We start from the raw sequence: 21,098 nt of genomic DNA on the forward strand, positions 1-21,098 counted from the left end.
CATTATAATTACATTTATCTATCACGGGGGCGGTCTCAAGTCAAGCTGGAGGTTTTCCCTTGAGCGAGGGCAGATCACGTACCAATCATGGCCCTCGCGTTTCAAACTGTCTGAAATGAATCGCTACATCTGTAGCCGCCGAATCAGGTAGCCCAGCTGTCCTGGTGCTGTTAGACCTGACAGCTGCCTTTGACACTGTGGACCATAGCATCCTTTTGTCACGGCTTGAACAGTCCGCAGGCATCACAGGCTCTGCCCTTGCATGGTTCGGGTCCTACCTGACAGACCGTAGCTTCTCAGTGCAGCTACCTCTGCAAAAGCCCCTCTTACCTGTGGGGTTCCCCAAGGCTCGATCCTGGGCCCCATCCTTTTTCTATTGTACACACTGCCCCAATAACACAATATTCCCTTCCATTGTTACGCTGATGATGTAAGATCTATCTGCCTCTCAATCAAAATGTCAACTCACTACAGCAGTTGATGGACTGCTTAACAGAGATTACATCCTGGCTGAGCCAAAACTTCCTCACCCTCAACGAGAGCAAGACCGAGGTCATCTTTTTTGGACCCCGACCTCCAGCCTCCCCGGTTGATATTCTGGGCTCCCTCAATAAAAACATCCTCTCCTCTGTCACGAACCTTGGAGTGACCTTCAATAGCGCTTTTAAATTTGATAAGCAGGTCAGCACCGTAGTCAAGACCTGCTTTTTTTTTTAAATACGACTATTGGCCAAGACCAAGTCGTTTTTATCTTTTAAAGACCTAGAAAGGGTTATTAACGCCTTTGTTACCTCGAGACTGGATTACTGCAACGCTCTGTATGTGGGTATGGACCAGGCCTCAATTAGAAGCCTCCAGCTAGTGCAGAATGCAGCTGCACGTCTTCACACTGGCCATAAAAAACGTGACCACATCACCCCAATGCTGGCCTCATTGCACTGGCTTCCAGTTCGATTCAGAATTGATTTTAAACTCCTTTTATTTGTTTTTAAAGCACTAAATGGGCTGGCTCCGGCCTATATAGCAGAACTCCTCCAGCACTACACCCCAGGCAGAGCCTTAAGGTCTGCTGACCAGCTGCTGCTGATAGTACCCAAGACCAGGCTCAAAACCCGAGGGCACCGAGCCTTCGCAGCAGTGGGCCCTAGGCTCTGGAACACTCTGCCCCTTCATGTGAGGTCGGCCCAGACATTAGAGGTTTTTAAATCAAAACTTAAAACTCACTTCTTCTCTCTGGCCTTCTAGCCTTTTCTTATCAAGCTCCACTCTTGTGGAATCCGCTTCCAGTTTGTGTTCGGGCGGCTGACAGCCTATCCATTTTAAGAGTACGCTTAAGACCTTCCTTTTGATAAAGCTTATAGGTGATAAAATAACGTAATGAGAGTGCTACGCTGTGCCTCTTCACCTACATTTTGGTTGTTGCCCTTTCACTTAAATCCTAAAAACTTGGATCTTATATTTAAAACTAAGGTTATTACTACTCTTTCTATTTTCTCTTTATCCAAAACCTTTTCCCTCCATGACCTCACAAGGTTTTATTGGAGGGAAACAGGTTTGCAGAGGGGTCCTTATTCAAGGCCTGGGAGTGTTATGCCGTAGTCACAGCGTACCTCCTTATCTCTCACTAATTCCAACGAAGGCCCCAGCGGGAACCTTGCTCCCTGCGTGTGCCTGTCTGTGTATTTGCATGTTCCGATTAACACTAGAACCGCCAGAGGTCGCTGTATACCTAAAACCGCCAACGGGTAACATTTACCCGCTATTGATTTGCAAGGTACAATGTTCTTTTATTTATCATACAGAACAGTGAGTTTTGATCGCACAGGGATGAAACGTATACCAGTAGATTCTGTGGACTCTCAGCTTTTCATATGACATAGTTTGTGCAGATAGCATGAAGTATAAAATATCGCTACCAGTGCTGATTTAAACGCTTGGTGTTAGACTTGTGTTTTGTTTAGGTACAAATCTCTCTATCTCTCTCTCTATCTATAACTATCTATCGATCCATCTGTAATGTTCTGTTCTATGGATATATAATTGTCTACATAAACAGACGACACAGACTACTTCTCTCATTCCGAATGTCCATCTTTATTCAACTGGCACGTAACCTGCACACATGCATTACGTCCTCAACGTGAGCTCAGTCATCCAAGATCTTGTATTTTCCAAGATGTTACACTATCTTTAACTATCTATCTATCTCTCTATCTATCTATCAATATATATATATATATCTACAGTATCTATCTCTCTCTATCTCTCTCTCTATCTATAGAGAACCGCAGTGACGCGTCATAAAACCCGGAAGTAAACTTCTTCCGGTTCCTTCGTCAAAAACCAATGCAATTTATCCATAGGATTTAGGAAAGTAGCTCGAAATAAGGTCTGTGATTGATACACATTTAATACACCCTCCAGAAAAACGCGGGCAAAAATCCTTGATTATGCGGGCTAAATTCCTTGATTATGCGGGCTAAAATCCTTGATTATGCGATTAAACATGCAGGGTTTTTATGTGATTTTATGCGGTGAAATTGCGGGAAGTTGTGAAATATGCGGAAAGTTGCGAAATATGCTAAATATGCGGGAAAAATTAATAAATGTTTTTTAAAATATTGGGCTGTCTTATTTATTCTCTCTCACACACAACCTGCCACTAACGTTAAACCCATTTACTATTCAACTAAACACATTCAATGTTTATTTATTGTAAAAGCAATTGGGCTATTTTAATCTCACACACACCCCCCCCCACACACCCACACACTTCTCCGCCTCGTTCTGTTTTCATTTAGTTGTTCGTTATCTGACCAGCTTCAATCTTGTAGGCTACTCACCTTGTTTCTTGTAGCCCTCGAAAGGGTTTTGGAGGTTGATGCCTCGGTGAACGTGAGTTGTTTGGCTTTCTTGTCCGCAGCAGCAGAAAGCATTTTCGAATGTTTGAATGAATCAAAGTGGGTCGTCACCCTCGATTTTCTCTTATGCTCCAACACACAGTTGCACGGGGTGCAGAATAGTTTCCCCCCACTTTTTGCCCGGTCTTTAGTAGAAATGTTCGTCGGTAAATGAGATGGATTAGATTTTTTCATCTTGGTGTTTTCTCTATCGTGTGAGCTCCACACGTTCACTCTATACAGTGTTGTTTACATTCTGTGATGCGCGAGCTGATGACGTCACGTCAAGACGAGTTAACTTTTTTTTCTTCTCAACTTTGTGTGGAAAAATGCGGGGATTATGCGGCCTTTTGATAAATATGCGGCCTTTTAAAAATCTGCGCCATTTTGCTGATTATGCGGTAAATTCTGCGATCGCAGAATCGCGTTTTTCTGGAGGGTCTAATTTAAGAGAGGGATCACGTTTTGTTCAGCCGGTTAATCTCCACATGTCAACCCTACTTTTATAATTTTTGAATCATAAATCTAGTCGCCAGAAGCAAAATGCTAACGTTATGCTATAGACGAACTACAAGCCAGTACAGCAGCAGGGTCGCACGACTTCAACGTCACGCCAACTTAAAGGCCATGTAATGCATCTAACACAGGTGTTTTTTAACATGTAGTTTAGATATAACCAGAATGAAAATAAATAAAAATGTTTAAAGTTTCGTCATAATTAAATGACATATACGTTAAAAACCGATGTTGGTTCCGAAGTTTGCCGAGTACGCCCCCGATCACTCCCGAACGAGCGGTGACGTCACACGTGGCAAACATTGCCATTTGATCAAATCAGTCCAAATGGCAAGCAACGCGATAACTTCAGACAGCGACAGCGACAGCGATCATTCAAGCTCAGATTCGGTGGGTTATCTGGATTCAGTTACAGAAGTAGAGAGTGAACCAGCTAGCCTTTCACTTCAAGGCATCTTGCCTTATAAGTACGAGCCTCCTGCCCAGCAATCGAACAACGAGGCAGAAACTTGTGAAAGAGAAGCGGATTCCGCAGCCGGCGAGACTCGAGTCGGCAATACTGAATGGTAAATTCTGTTTTATTTAATTTGACCTGCACTAAATGTCGATCTTAATTTGTCATCTGTTCCTCACACGTCCGGCAGATATTGTTTTGTTTTTTAATGTTATGTAGGCCTACAATATTCAGGTGTACATGTCAATGCTGTGAAAGCATGCCCACTGCAGATGAATGTGTATGCTGCAGAGAGATCTGGCAGGTGATGGAACAAATAGACAGTTTGCAACCTACTGACCAGATAGCAGAGTCCTGCATCGGGTCAGGTATCCGCGGGTACCCGACGGGTGACCCGCAAAAAAGGTGATTTGCAGGTGGTATTTTTTCAAACGCTTTTTTCCGGGTTCGCTTCTGGGTAAAACAAAGATGATGCGGGTCCGGTTGCGGGTGTTGCATAATAAATATATTTAAACAATAATAATTTAGTTTAATGTTTAAATCCTCAGACCTCTCCTCCGCGGTACCGAGCATAATCATAACCTCTGCAGTGCATCTATCTGCTGCTGAGCGCACCACATTCTGAATGGCTGAGGTGAAGCTCTCTAGCGGAGAATACAGCATTTTCAATAACTCTTCCTCAAGAGCGAAATCCAACGTCTGGGAGGCTTTTGGTGTCATCCTAGATGGAGAAAATAAACAACATCCCAGGCTTTTTGAGCCAAATATGCAACTGCGTGTGTTAATAATTGCACGTTGTCACTGCTTATATGCGGGTTCGGGTCGGGTTGCGGATCATGTGCCGGCGGGTCGGGTCGGGTTGCGGAACTAATTGGCAATATGTGCGGGTAGCGGGGCGGGTTCGGTACTGCACGTCACGGGTGCGGGGCGGGAGCGGGTCTTGAAAATCAGACCCGTGCAGGACTCTGCCAGATAGAAGACACCGACGAGAAACCAAGGTGCATTATTAGCCACCCAGGCTTTAGAGAAGGCTGTCTCAGTGTTTGGACACTGAAAATAGCGTATCTTCAATACAAACAACAACACAGAGCAGTTGATGGCCCACTACACCAGTAAGTACATATTGATTGACCCAACTGCCTATTGCAGCTTTGCTTTCATATAATACTTTTAGTCGCTACAGATATGGTACACTTTTAAAGATACCATTAAACTCTTTCAAGCAGTCAAAAACAGCTTGGCTTTTATTTTTTCTGTGTATGCAAGTTCAATGTATGCTTGGGAAAAGAAACAACTACACAGGTGAGGAAATATATAAGAGGTCTATGATTCTGTCAAGCAGTCATGTATAACCTCATATTTATTTTGTACAAGTAAAATACAAATATCATGTTATAAGCCAATTTGTAACCATTGCTACATAATAGTACTACATAACATTTTATTTTTCTCCAAATATATTTATAATCTGTATACTTTTTTTTCATTAGGAAGTATCGATATACAGCTTATCGACAGTTTGTACGTTGGTGCTGGGGTGTACTCGGCCCAAAAATCAGAGTCCCGCTGCCTGCATGTGCTATAACCGAGATACGGAAAACTTACCCTGAGCCGGGAGGCCGCTATCAGGGATTTCAATGGACAAATCTGTAATTTGACATAAGTCATGCAGCTGAACTGGTTAAAATGGTTTCGCATGATGTAAATAATTTACAAAGTACATCATTTACAATATTATTTTTCCAAAGAAACATGTAAATATAACAACATTTTCCAAATCACAAATTTGTAAGATTGTATTAATTTACTGTTTGATAAATAAAAAAGGGTTCTTTTGTTAATTTTTCACTTGTAACATTTTATCTTTATTGCAGTGTACATTAGTCTTTTTGGTATATGTGCGAGCCCACAAATAATTAAAAGTGGTAAAAATAATAAAGATATTCAGACGTAATTCATTTTTGGCCTTACTTATTTCACTTCAACTTTTATATATTTCAGTCACTAGGCAAGTTCACTGTACTCTGGTGACATTTAGCTCAAGCTGGCATAACACCTGTAGTAACTTAATTCTGACCCGAGTTTTGTGCACAATCTTCCAGCACCCATGATCAATGTTTATAGCAATCAGGAAACATTCACAGCTCACAACTACACATCGCTTCCCCATCATGAATTGTTAGATAAAAAAAGTTTAGCGAGGTCCGGTTACACATATGTTGAGCGAAAATAGCGGAAGGATACAAAACAAACAATCCAGACGAGGCTGGTGTTTGCCACGTGTGACGTCACACAGCTGGGTTAATGGCTGGCAAGCTTTTTGCTACCGGAGCGGAATAACACGGGAAAGTGGCACACATTTCATGTTATTTGGGGGGTATTTATGGAAAGAATCATTGATGTTGATATGTCAAATGAAACAGTGGAAAGTGATGAAGCGATTTATTAACACAGAATAACATTTATTTTGGACATTACATGGACTTTAAGATCGTTTCAACTGACTTGCACTGAAACTGCACTTTGAACACTTTAAATATATTAACATTTTAAACTGTATACCCCGGTTATCTAGGCCCTTTTTGTTTTGTTTAATGTATACCACGTTTATCTAGGCCCTTTTTGTTTTGTTTTATGTATACATGTCACACTGTGGGAAACGATATTTCAATAATTCTGGATGTATAACACATGTAGAATTTTTGACAATAAAGCTGACTTTGACTTTCGCGCGCTTGAATATTTTAACAAATCTTTTCATTTTAGCCACACTGAATTTAACTAGAAGTCATGGCTGTGCAAATTACCAGTCTGATATCGTTTTACAAAGATGACAAGAAGAGTGTAGATCGGAGAGAACCACTACAAGTCAGGACACGTTACAGTGCAGCCTAGATGAAGGTGTGCTTACCGGTGTTGTCAGGGCTAGCATGAGGGACAAGGCTTATAGTGTCGGTGAGTAGTGATAGCAAGAGTACCGTTAACCTAGAGTTAATTTATTCACATTAATTCCCATCAACAAATCCATTTTATGGGTCACATGAAATCTTTATTAGGCAAGGCAAGGCAAGTTTATTTATATAGCACTTTTCAACACAAGGCAATTCAAAGTGCTTTACAAAAAATGAAAGACATTAAGAAAATGGCATTTAAAATCAATCATTAAAAAGAAAAGCTAATAAAAGAAACATTAAAAGAAAAAATACATGGATAAAAGTTACAGTGCAGTCTAAGATATGAATAGTTCAATTAAAAGCAGCGACAAAAAGAAAAGTCTTCAGCCTGGATTTAAAAGTAGTAAGAGTTGCAGCGGACCTGCAAGTTTCTGGAAGTTTGTTCCAGATATTTGGAGCATAATAACTAAACGCTGCTTTACCATGTTTAGTACTGACTCTGGGGATGGAAAGCTGACCAGTCCCTGAAGACCTGAGAGATTTGGATGGTTCATAATTTAGCAGGAGGTCAGAAATGTATTTTGGGCCTAAACCATTCAGTGCTTTATAAACCAGCAGCAGTATTTTGAAATATATTCTTTGACACACAGGAAGCCAGTGTAAAGACTTCAGAACAGGAGTGACGTGATCCAGTTTCTTAGTGTTAGTGAGGACTCGAGCAGCAGCGTTCTGATTCAGCTGAAGCTTTCTAATAGATTTTTTAGTGAGACCTGTGAAGACACCATTGCAGTAGTCCAGTCTACTGAAGATAAAAGCATGGACACGTTTTTCCAAATCCTGCTGTGACATTAGTCTTTTAATCCTAGATATGTTCTTTAGGTAATAGTAAGCTGATTTAGAAACTGTTTTAATGTGACTGTTGAAACTCAGGTCAGAGTCCATGACTACACCTAGATTTCTGGCTTTATCTGTTGTTTTGCACATTGCAGACTGAAGCTCAGCGCTAACTTCTAAACGTCCTGCCTTGGCTCCAAAAACCATTACCTCAGTTGTATCTTTGTTTAATTGGAGAAAGTTCTTACACATCCAGTCATTGATTTGTTCAATGCACTTACTCAGTGTTTGAATTGGAGCATAGTCTCCTGGTGAAATGGTTACGTAAATGTGTGTGTCATCCGCATAGCTATGGTAAATTATTTTGTTGTTCTTCATTATCTGAGCCAGTGGTAGCATGTAGAAGTTAAAGAGAAGAGGCCCCAAGATTACAAATATTACACACCAGAAAACACAGAAATATCCATGAAATAAACATACAGTAGGCTATAAACAATTAAAGGGATAATTGGGAAGGCATTACAAATGTAAATATATTAATAATAAAACAATCCCACCACCACCACAGGTATCTACAGGAGAAGAGGGAATTCTCTCCACAAAATGTGAATGCCAATGTGGAGATTGGAAATGCAGTCATACGGCTGCATGAGCCATCTTTGCCATCCACAATTTCAGCTGCACCGACACCCCTTGTCAGTGCAAGAAGCCAAAGGCAGCTAAACGTATGCATTCAGTGGAGGAGCTATTTCCTCCAACCAATAACTAATTTAACCCGCTGACAAGAGAGCCCACCTCCGAAGATCGTGACTGGCTGAGGGACAGACTCGGGGGCAGGTTTTCAGGAATTTCTTGGCTTCTCTCCCCCGAGCCAGAAGAGGAACACTTTAGCTTGGAAACACTTACTGTTCCTGAAATTATCAAATCTGTTGGGCATCAGGGACCTGAGGCAATTGTGGCAAGCATGGCATTGTCTGAAGAGCAACAGAGGGCAATTCAGGTGGCTACCACTGGTCAGCGAACCAACCCAAACTGGCATTTGTTCAGGAAAGGAAGGTTGACTGCCAGCAACTTTGGAGTTGTCCTGAGGTCAAGGCGTGTGACTGCTTCCCTTATTGCCAGGGTGCTAGGGCAACAACAGGCCCTTGATGGTGTTTTGTCTGTACAGCGGGGGACTAGGAATGAATGTGAGGGCGTCAGGGCATTCACCACAGCAACCCAGATGCAGGTCGATGAGTCAGATTTGTGGCTCTCCCAATCAGGATTGTTGGGGGCATCTCCAGATGGTCTGGTAGGGTCTTCCGCTGTGCTGGAGGTAAAGTTTCCCTACGGAGCCAGGGAAATGACAATTAGTGAAGCATAGCAAATCAAGGGCGTCTGTGTCAGTAAGGAAGGAGAAACATTCAGCCTGCGTGAGGAACATCCTTACTGGCACCAAGTGCAAGGTCAGCTTCACCTCACTGCAAGAAAGAAGAAGAAATAAAAAAATTGTGAATCGTTTTTAATTTACATTTACTCGCCTTTGCAATGTTGTGGTTGTTAGAGTGTTAGGTTTCCTGTCAGCTCGTCTGTTGGGAAGATATAAAATATTAGTTTCATGGAAGTCACCCCGTCACATATAAGAGCATTAAGACATACAGTACATAGGCTAAAACAAAACATCTAAAGATATAACCTTGCACTTTGATAAGTCTTTTGAACATTTTCACTATTTTGACATTTTTATAGATCAAAATTGAACTAAAGAAATAAATGGTAGATTAATCCATATTGAAAATAGGTGTCAGCTGCTACACTAATTATAATAGTTATATTTCTTAATTAATTAAGATAAGATATTACTGTATTGATTCCAATTTGGGAAATGTTTGTGTTGCAGCAGCATAACAAGAAAAACAAAATATAAGTTTTTATATATACAAAAGTATGTGAGGGATGGGATATTAAATTGAATATAAATGTAAAATGGACATGTGATTTTACGTCCAAGAGAAGCTATGGAGCAGAGAGTTCTCTGCCAGCCAGAGGTGATTTGTTATTAGTTCAATATGTCAAACTGATTTCCCTGACTACAATCTTTAGTTACATAGTGAAACGTTATGCTGCTTGTACTAATTAGACTTATCATATAAGCCACACAGGTTTTAATAGGATTTATTCATTATCTTTACTTATGTTGCGGTCTTTTCAGCAGCGCCATCTCTAAAACGGCGATAAAGTCACTACCCATCATTTACATTTCACCGTGACATGGACAAAAATGTAACATCAGCTTACCTCATGGCACGAATCCAAACTCTCCTTTGGAAAACATTGGCCAGGAAACGATAAAACAAGCACGTTTCATGCGAAGACCTGTGGCTGCAACCCGGAGCAAAGCAACAAACCATTGCGTAGCTAACTAGTAGCGCTAGCTTTAGCTAACGTTAGCTAACGAAACGAACTGCCGAGTAAAATTGGAAAACACTGGTAATTAATTATTCTATAATTTGTAAAACTATGGTGTTAAAAACGACAATTTCAAAAATACAGATTCTAATGGTCAGATATAGATATACAGATACTAAAGATAGGCATGTACTTGCTTTCAAGCAGAACACAGGGGAAAACAAACTGAACAGGAGTGTTTACATGTTCGGCGTAATGACGTACAACGGCCACGACAATTTCTGTAGTCTTATTCAGCCACTCGGTAACAACCATCGTTTTTCAGACACGCAAACTCTTAAAAAATCACCAGTGGGGTCACTGCTGATGTATTTAATTTCGTAGAACAAAACGTGATTCATCTCTTAAATTTGTGTCAACCACAGACCTTATTTCGAGCTATTTTCCAAAACCCTATTGAAAAAATGCATTGCTTTTTGACGAAGGAACCGGAAGTGCTAAAAATGCTAACTTACTTCCGGGTTTTTGGACGCGTCACTGCGGTTCTCTATAAGGAACCGCAGTAGACAAAAGGTGTTGCTATAGCAACACGTTGTGTTTACGCTGCATTTTCTATGAGGTAAATATTACCCGCTGGCGGATATGGGTGTAAACGGCAGTTTTTTTGGCGATTTTTTCAATCTGACTTCCTATTGACAATTTTTAACAACAGAGCGTGCTATATAACACACTTTCAGGAAAAGTCACTGACTGGGAGACTTCAATATGTTATGGAAAAAAAGTTAAATACAATCAAAAAACAGCTGCGGGTAAAATTTACCCGTTGGCGGTTCTAGTGTTAACGAGCCTCCCTAAAATTGTCTTTTTCTTTTGTGTCTATATCTACGCCGGGATCCGGAGTCGAGGCTGATCCTCTTGCTGTGGTCTTGTGTCCTGGATCCTCTATCCTGAGTTCTGGATTAAGTCGTGGACTTCGGGTCTTGGCTGGCCCTGTCTCTGCGGTCCTGCCTTGGTCTCGTGATGCAGGATCCTCGTGGATTCATCTTCTTATTACTGTATAGACACATGCATTTCCAAACATTCGATCTACCTACGCTGTAATGTATTATCTTTTCGATAATGTATTATCTTTTCGATTTACACACGGCATCTATTGCACGTCTGTCCGTCCTGGGAGAGGAATCCCTCCTCTGTTGCTCTCCCTGAGGTTTCTCCCATGTTCCCCTTTAAACTGTGGGTTTTTTCTCCGGAAGTTTTTCCTTGTACGATGTGAGGGTCTAAGGACAGAGGGTGTCGTATTGTCATACTGATATTCTGCACAAACTGTGCTGTTGTATTTACTGTATAGTGTCTCTACTGTAAGGTAATTATTATATGTACAGCACTTTGGCTCGACCAAAAATCGTTTTAAAAATGTGCTATATAAATAAAACTTGATTTGATTTGATTTGTAAGCATAACAAGTTGTGAAGCTATTGAATAAAGTATTATTTATTCAAATATTTGAATACAATCTGGATTACAATTGGATTCATGTCAATTGAAACTTTATGGTGAGTGCAAGCAATCATTTCCTTACACTTTCCTTTTTTTTTTTTTTTTCCTGTTTCCAGTGGCGTTTTTATATGTACAAAAGTGGTGGGGCACGAACAACTTAGATGTGTAAATATAAGCTTCTGGTGCTTCTTTATAAAGACGTAAACAAATAGCTGGGGGTGGATATAAGGAAAACACAGTATCAATCGATCCAGCAGAGCAATAGCCTATAGGGAAAACACAAAAGATCGACAAAAGCTATGACATAAAATGAACTTACCAAAGCTGAAGTAGATGGTCAACTTAATTCATTTTCTTTCCGTTTTAGTGATTTTAATTGCTATATGCTGCTCTATCTTGTCTCGTCTTCACTACAGGGTGAAAACTACACTTTTCGCAGCACACGCACTTACAGCCAATCCAGCTCTCTGAATTATGAGATGACGTTTGGTAGGAATGCCAGCACTATGCCCCACTGGTGATTATTTTTTTGCCGCACACATTGAATAGAAAAATACTCTGAGCATGCGCAGTGTAGTTTTTACAGCACCCATTCATTTAGATAGCAGAGAGAGGGGCTTGCCCCACATCGCTCAACACGGCTCAATAGGCACACTGTGGACACTAATTGGAAGAACGCAGACTAAAACAGCAATGTACAGATTAATCACCTGTGCCCCACCTGCTCCTAATGACGAGTCGCCACTGCCTGTTTCTTAACAATTAAATACAAATATTCACTGTTTACATAAACTGCACGAAACAACATTATTAGAATGCAAAGGGTAAAACAGAGATGGAGTACTCGAGTGCCGATTTTCGGGACTTTAGACTCGACTCGGACTCGCGCACTGATTGACGCGGACTCGAACTCGGACTCGTGAATTTTCGCGCACGATGACTGAGTCGGACTCGTGAATTATTGCGCACGATGACTCTGACTCGTGAATTTTTCACCCACGATGACTCGGACTCGACTTGTACATTGATGCTCCAACTTGGACTCGGATTCGAGCAAGTTTTCTCTCGAGTCAGATGTACTCTGTCCTGGCATGTGCACCTGCGAGGCGAGTTCACAAACTGGCGCACCCCTGCTATTCCAGTCTAGAGATGTCCAGAGACACACCCCGTATCGTGCTGTATGCTTTCACAGATTCTGCTTACACATTGGGAAAGAGCAGCGCAAAATGCTCGTTACGTGGAAACAATATTGAAGAGAAGGCTCCGTAACACATTACTCTAAGGATCGAGTTCAGACATATAGGCTGTCTTGAATACTATCATCAGAGTAACGTGATCTAATCAATAAATAAAGATTCAGCCGATAACACGAAAGCACATGGCTACTTAACCTGCAGAATGTCGTCATTTTGCATGCTAAGTAGCCATGTGCTTTCTGGGGCTTAATCTCTATTGATATAATGTAAACATTCACTATAGTAATTGTGGCATCCCCGGCTGAATGATGGTCAGACTCTCCAACTGATGGTATCTGTTTATTGCACACCCTTGCTTGTATACAATCATTACCAACGGAAGAGCTTGTGCCCTTATCAGCCAGGTGCTAAAAACCCAATGTAACTATTTAGTATATGTTAATGTATTGTCATCTATCTGTCATTATACATGTGTGTTTACACTGCTCCGTTGTCCATTGACTTCCGGTAAAAGTTCCTTCAAAATAAGAGTCCCGATCTTATTACTATCAAAATAAAAGTGCAAATCGAAAGCTTTACCATAGGAAAATATTGGCATACAAATATAATCACTTCTCTAAAAGGTAACACATTTTAAATATAGTTAGACATATCAAAGGTCATTTACAAAAATAATTATAATTATAATAATAATATTAATATTAGTAATAACCTTTATATTTGAATAGCACCTATTACAAGAATTGTAGCCAAACTCGCTTCACAGCAGTTCAATAGACACATAGTATAAAATGACAGGATAAAAGCAATGTAGAGGAGCTACAGCTACATTTCAACAAATATATCCACTAAGATTAATACATAAAGACTTGTGACTCAGACTTGGACTCTTCTTGGATGACTTGGACTCGGACTCGAACACAGGTAACGATGACTCAGACTCGTACTCGACTCGGACACTCCTTGGGTGATTCGGACTTGGACTCGACTCCGACTGGTGACTCGGACTTGGGTTGCGTTCCAATAGTCCATTTAACTTAGGAACCTTCCTAACTAAGTGAAATGACCCGGAAGTACGTCAGTAGCAGCCATGTTAAGTGCCGTTCCAATTCTCCAAATGAAAAGAAAGGAGGTTTCAAACTTCCTTTATAACCTCCTTTAGCTTAGGAACTACTGGACCTCCCTTACCGAAAGGAGAGGAGAAAATTCTGACCCACAATGCCTTGCAGTCGCAGCATTTGCCGTCACACAACAGTCGGCCGTTCACGGAGACAAACGATTATGACCGAGAAATGATATCATGAAAGTTGCGGTGCTTATTAAGAATTTTAAAATGTATGTGGTAACTTGCCAAAGTGCTTTGTTTTGAACGTTCATCAGTATTATAATCAAAAAGAGAAATATGAACGTTAGTTTTTACTGAAATGATCAAATAAAGTCAACATTTCACTGAGCTGTGTGGAGTTTGTTCAACTTTTAAAAGATGTTTGAATGGTGATATACACAGTGATAGATGTTAAGGACTAACGTTTATAATAAATACATTTGTATTTATTTTAAGATATTTTCATACAATCATACGTATTGGGATCATTTGTATTAATGTGGACCAGAGGGAGAGGGCGACGAGCATAAATTACACTTCCCTTTTTTATTTCAATTACAACTTTGGTCATGAAGAATATGTTTCTCTGTTGTCCACGTTCATAAAGCATAAAACAACAGCATCAGAGCACGGTGCAGAGTCTCTAGATGAGTTTACAGCAGTCCCTCGTTCTTATTATACATCCATGTTGTAGTCCGTTGTATAGAACACTGTAGTTTCCATAGTTTCCCCACAGCAGCAGACGCACACAATGACGTCCGCTGGCGCATCATAAACACGTCAGATAGTGAAAGTGCATTCGGATTCTCTAAAGTACCGCAGTCTCTTCTCCTAAGTCATTTTGAATTCTCCTATCCACTATCCCTTAATCCCGTGACGTTTCACTCAGAGGTCAAGGAATAGGAGATAGGGTTAGAATTTAGGAGCTGATTTTTGGATTATCGGAACGCAACCTTGGTCTCGGACTCGAAAAGTGGTGACTCGAGAGTGACTTGGACTCGTGAATTGGTGACTTGACTACAACACTGGGGTAAAATATTAAGATGTGCTTTTAGTCAGTGTAGGTAAAATGGTAGTTTGACGAAGGCAGACGCACTTCACAATAACGTCACTCAGTGCAGTGTAATCTTCTTGGCACTGCACTCTCTTTTCCTATGTCCTGATGACTATTCAACTGAAACCAAATATATTCACTCTGCCGTAGAACCTACCTGATACGTGTTGTCAAAGCTGTCATACATGAACCGGGTGATCAGAGACGTCTTTCCAACTGCAAACAAGAAAAAGACAGAGTGCGTTAAATGAGAGACAAGAGGCTTCCACTGTTAAACACTCAATAAGTGTCACAGCAGGTTTGGTGATCATGGTTTCAATCAGGTCTATCTGTAATTAACATGCTGCTGCTGCTACTGCCATTATGTTTGTTCCAAAAACAACTGCATTTCCCATTTTATATTTCCAATGGACACGGTAATGACATGCAAAAATGCAAACTTCACATTTTCCTTTTTATTGAACTATAGGAAACATGATAGGGAAGTCAGCCATCTAAAAAAATACCATCTTAAAGCTCATCTATTATGCAATATTAGAACAATATATTATAGGGCCATATCTATCCAAAAAATGACCCATAAGTGTTCTGCTCAAAATACCAAACAGATCACCCATTGTAGCATGCCTCATACCCCTCTATTTCAGCCCTGTTACTAAAGTGCTGATTCTGGGTCTGGCCCTTTAAATGTAACCAAGCTGCTGCTGGCCACGCCCCTGAAACTCAGATAAACGCTGCCGTGATTAAACGCCATATCATCTTCCAAAACACATCAAGCATTATTTCTGAAACAGTATGGAGCTCAAACGCTTTCTCTCTCACAAGTTTACCACAAGGACAGTACCTTTTTATATCTGGCTTCTTTACACATACTCTCTCCAGTACAGCGTTAGCTCTGAGCGTTAGCGATACGCTTGCTAATGTAAACACAGACCATATTACTTCCAAAACACGTCGCGCATTGTTTCTGATACAGCACATAGCTTGACATGTTCTTTATTCAGTGTTTACCGCTAGAACCGTGCCATTGTATATATTATATATACAACTTTACTCTGAGTCACTCTCGTAGACATCCTGCTGAATACACAGACACACAGCTGAGGGAGGGGATTCAGCTAGCGACTGTATATGGGGACGATAGGTTGGGACGTGGGTGGAACATTGCCAGGAGTTCAATGTAAAGCCAGCCAACATTTTAGTAATGATGTCAAATTCTGGAAATCTGGATCAGCTCTGTTGTACCCCCGTTTTTAAAGATGTGGGTAAGGAGGAAAAGGGAGAGGGTTGTATTTTCTGACAATTTGTGAGTCTCCTTACTCACAGGGGATACATACAGTATTTATGTATAAAAGACATCAAAAAGTGCATTTTGCATAATAGGTGACCTTTCTTTGCCTAAGTCCGGCAGTGGCTCAGTCTGTAGGTGCTTGGACTGTGAGCCGTAGGGTCGCCGGTTCAAGTCCCCGAACAGACCTACATATGGACTGTGGACTTGTGCTTGGAGAGCTCCAAGTTCACTTCCTGGGCCCTGCCGTGGTGCCCTTGAGCAAGGCACCGGACACCCCCTTTTCCTCCCCATTGCTCCATGGGCGCTGTACAATAGCTGTTCACTGCTCCTAGTACTAGGATTGGTTAAATGCAGAGGTCAAATGTCACTGTGTATGCTGTGTGCTCTGCATGTGTGACAAGTAAAGAGGGTTTCATCCACTAATTCTATTTATGTTTAAGCAGACTTTGCTTACATTTAAAGTTAGAACAATGACTGTCAAGCCAACAGGCTGATCCATTATATGTCTTAAGGGCCGGTCTTTGGCATAGGCCACATAGGCGGTCGCCTAGGGCAGGGGTTCCCAAACTTTTCAGCCCGCGACCCCCAAAATAACAGTGCCAGAGACAGGCGACCCCCTGTCGACGGATGGGGGGGGGGGGGTTAATCAGGGCTGAATACAACATTTTAATTGTTTTATTATTATGTTTATGGTTGTTATTTGTAGGGCTCTGTCCTAATATTTATTTTTGTTTTAAACTATGATGAAAGATTAGTTTAATATCATTTTTTTATTTTGCTATGAAATTCTGAATGAAAGGCTGCGCGCAGCCTGTCAGTTTACTCTTGCTAGGTTAGTTTGGCTATTATCATTTATATTTATCTGCAACAATGGATATCAGGAAGTGGTTCATGAAAGGAATATGGCAACTCAGCGCCAGATGCAGGCAGGCACATTTGAAGAAATCAGTTACGTTACCAACGTAACTGATTTGCCAGGGACAAGGGAGGCTGGCAATCAATTATATTTTGAAGAGAAATTGACTCAAGCCGGCTCTCTCACAAACTCCGGCTCTCTCACAAACTCCGGCTCTGTGTGCAAGCAGACCGCTGCACACGCTATCTGCCTCGCTCAATCTCTCTCTCCCTTTTTCTCTCCATCGCTCAACCTCACTCCACCCTGTGTGCGCTCCTCAAGTTTGCCTGCATGCTTGCCCAAGTTGGCACAGCGTTACAAATGTGCCACAAAACCAACCAATGGATGCAGCCTATAATAAGACCGTCAACAGCCTTATTGCAACCTAAAACCCCTCTGTTTCCGTAAAAACAATTCACGAGCGCCTCCCTCACCCCCCCACCCCCCCCCGTTGACAAATCTCGAGCGTCTAACAGCCCCCCCCGTTGACAATTCAGATTTCCCTGGTAAATCAAATGCCCGCCCAGAGACGTATGTCTGCCGCCGGGTTGTTTGTACCATTTTCAGGCGATTTGTAATCTGTTCTAGAAAAACGATGTGTTTTTTAGGATTTCAAGAAGAATATAGAACAAACAATGGATGTATTTTATGAACATGTATCCATGCTGAAACTAGATTTAGATCTGTTAGGAGTGAGATAGAGATTAGTATCTAATATATGCAGCTGATGAAGCATTGCATGAAGTCTGTTGATGATCAGAGGCTGTTGTTGGGGCTGCATAAACGGTTTTTTCATTTTGGTTTTGTAGACAGACCATGCAGAGCTCAGAGAGTTAAACTTGGGCCTGCGACCATAGTTTTATTGTATTTTGTTTTTAAAATCCACAGCGGAGGTTTGTGTCGTACTACATGAGGTGTATTTTGCATATCTCTCAGTAGCCAACAATCTGTGAGTCTGTTGACTCGGACATAAACTCGTGTTTAAAATAATACTACATCATAAATGTAGTCTACATTTCATAATAAGAGGTGTAAAACCTGAGATGATTTTAAATCGCATTTGAACTAAATGCTTATACAATCTGTATTTGTATTGTTGATTTAATGTGTGAACGAGGCGATATAGAGAAGGTTAAGCTGTCATTATTATGCTGTAATTTGTTATATACTGTTGGAATGGGTAAGCAGGCCTATTGTTTTTGGATATTTGTGGAGTTAGGTGGTCCATGAGTGTTTTTTATTGGTTAAGTGGTCCTTGGTATGAAAAAGTTTGAGAAACACTGCGCTAGTGGATTTTCAAAGGGGGAGCCTCGTTGCGGGGAAATTATACAGATGGCTAGTCCGCCCCTGAAAATGTCTATGCAATCGTTATTATTAATAATAATTAAAAATTAAAAATAATTAAAAAAAATATATATATTTTTTTATTATTTTTTATTTTCCATTTTTATTTTGTAATCATCTCGCGAACCCCACTCGGGGTCTCGCGACCCCCACTTTGAGAACCCCTGGCCTGGGGCACCAGATCTGCGGGGGGGGGGGGGCGCTGCGCTGGTAGCTCCGGGAGGAGAAAAAAAAAGGTTTGACTGTTTGGGCTCATCCTAATTTTCGGCCTTGATGTAACAACATTCATAATTAATTAAAGGTAACACCCTTTTCACCCCGGTTACACTTTTCATTTGCCCTGTACAATGGGCGCTGTAAGTGATGAAAGTGGGGGATGTTGGCTTATCAGGCGCCCTTAGCTCACAGCCAAAGTACGAGTGAACGTGCCAGCGTGCGAGAGAGAGAGAGGGCACACCGGTCCCGGGGATTGTTGTTGTTAGCATCTGGTGCTATCTGCGCTAACGGATATACAGTAAGAAGCAGTTCTACAACAAGCTGGAGGGAGAGTCCTCTCCTGTCAGACTGAGAGGTAAAGGACTCTGAGAGTTTAGATAGTTAACTTTAGTTTAAGTTATCTCAGTGGGTCTCAAACGTTTTGATCACAATTCATGTAAACAAATATTTCCAAGGCACACCTCTATAATTATAAGGATAAATAAAACAGGTTTGAAATCATTTCAGTGTATACTATAGGACAGTAAAGCAAAAATATCGTTTAAAATTAGAGAGATTAAAAAAAGATGCGTAAATAAATAAATGTTAACTAGGTAAAATAAGATATAAATGAACAACCAAAATTAAAATATGTTACATTTATTTGTTAGTGGCTATGGTTATTGATTATGTTCGCATACTTATTTGATTATTAAAATGTAAACCAATATTTTTCATATGGGTGTTCAAAGTGCACCAGATTAAAGCATTTTACTTTAAATTGTTTAAACATTTCTTCCCGGTGGGGCATACCCCCGGACCCCCTTAGAGTATGTGACGTCCACCCCCCAATTAAAACATGTTCATACCATACTGAATACATTTGAAGTCCTCTTTATGTAACCTATGTCAATACGTTTCTGTTTTTGTAGTGTATTGATATTTTGTAGAGATGTATTCTTTATATATTATATTGTGTATTCCTTGAATAATCTATTGATCTTTATATTTTCTATAGTAATAATTTCAGGCTGGGGGGGTTAGCTAAAATCTTGCCTAGGGCAGTAAATTGGTTTGAACCGGCCCTGCTTGTTCCCCATAAGGGATATATAAATTAAATAAATAAATTTATGTTTTTGTCCTCACTTTATTCATTAATTTGAAATGGGAAACATGTGTTGCCATATGTTTCTGTTCACTAATCATAGAGCAGCAACATGTGCATCAAAGAGTGATGAGGTGGTTTAGGTTTTCAATCGAATCTAATGAAGTCACACCCAATATTTGCACATTTTACTTTCATTGAGGCTTATTTCGTTTTTTCAAGCACAATATTGATTTCTTATAATATCCATCAAAGGCCTAAACAGAGCAACTCTAGTTAAAGCAAAACACCATATTGTCCCTTGAACCTTAAATCAACTGTTAAAAACTACTATTTTTCTGCATTATTCAGGTCCAATACTAATGATTCCACTGACAGTTACTTACATTAATTCTGTAGTGCACATTTTTCATATTGTTTTGCATTGCACTAAAGCGATCAGAGATATATTATAGCCTTCTTTCAAGAAAAATTGGCAATACAATAAATATAGAAGGTGAAGCTAAAGTGATTTTCCCAAATATGGAAATGTTTTCGTTGCAGGAGATGTGTTATAACAACCATCTAATTTCATATAAATTCAATAATGTATTGATCATTTTAGGAGCACAAGGTGTGTGTTACCAGAATGAATCAGTTCTTGGACAGAATATTGGTGAGACATGGCTGACTTATTGGTAGTATATAGTTTTCAATTTTTTTTATCCTCAGTTGGTTCTGTTAAGGAGGAGGACTTGAACAAAGAATTTGTGGAAGCCAGAATCCTGTAATCACATCCTGTTCTTAAATCCATTTAGCAGCCGTGCACAGGGCTGGCTGAGAGCCGCTATCTAAAATCTCTATAACTCCAGTGGAACAGATCCAAAGTGCTACAGTTAGGTGTAATCAGCCTGTAAACACCGGCCGGATTCTGGATGATGCTGACCTCCACACAGTTCACTGACATCTACATGTACTCGTCTACAAAGACCCCCAGTGCAACATCTTCTTGTGCAGCTGCCATTCCACATTTGCTGCAATATTTGTGACATTTCAATTCATTAATCATGAAAGAAATGTACTGTGACTGATTTCGCACAGGCATAAACATATTAATCTTTAATTCACAGTTCATCAAATGTAGCACCCAGCTACAATAGTTTACAGAAAGAGGCAGACTTATTACATGATTCTCTGCCCGCACTCTCCATATCTGCAGGGGAGGATTTGATGCGCAGCTCCTGATTATGCTAATGATCCCATGTTAATTTATCAATCTATCATCAAGCTAACTTAGCCTCAGAGCTGTCCTACTTTAGACAGATCCCAAAAGTGGTATCATTTAGCATTTAAGTGAGTATGACAAGTGGCGCTTTTATTTCAGTCGCTCTCAATCAAAAAAGAGCAAACATTTAAAGAGGGCAACAAATTGACGTAAATGATTATGGAAA

General features: G+C 40.5%; 1 protein-coding gene and 1 long non-coding RNA gene across 2 annotated transcripts in view; both read right to left on the reverse strand.

Annotated features, from left to right (window-relative positions):
- The window catches only part of rab6ba (RAB6B, member RAS oncogene family a), a gene marked incomplete at its 3' end in the record, with an annotated part of 171,087 nt that overhangs the window by 75,527 nt on the left and 74,462 nt on the right, over positions 1–21,098 (reverse strand). The window contains exon 2 of the mRNA XM_079649958.1: positions 14,996–15,054. Within this exon, the coding sequence (XP_079506084.1) occupies positions 14,996–15,054 (59 nt within the window). The remainder of the gene's footprint in view (positions 1–14,995; positions 15,055–21,098) is intronic.
- LOC307041690 lies at positions 2,859–14,976 on the reverse strand. The gene is made up of 3 exons (XR_013808846.1): positions 9,119–14,976; positions 6,355–8,924; positions 2,859–3,517 (listed from the first exon to the last, which is right to left on the reverse strand). It is a non-coding gene; the product is annotated as an uncharacterized lncRNA (long non-coding RNA).

This window comes from Notothenia rossii (genome assembly GCF_949606895.1).
Source record: "Notothenia rossii genome assembly, chromosome: 1".
Classification (NCBI taxonomy): Eukaryota; Metazoa; Chordata; class Actinopteri; order Perciformes; family Nototheniidae; genus Notothenia; species Notothenia rossii.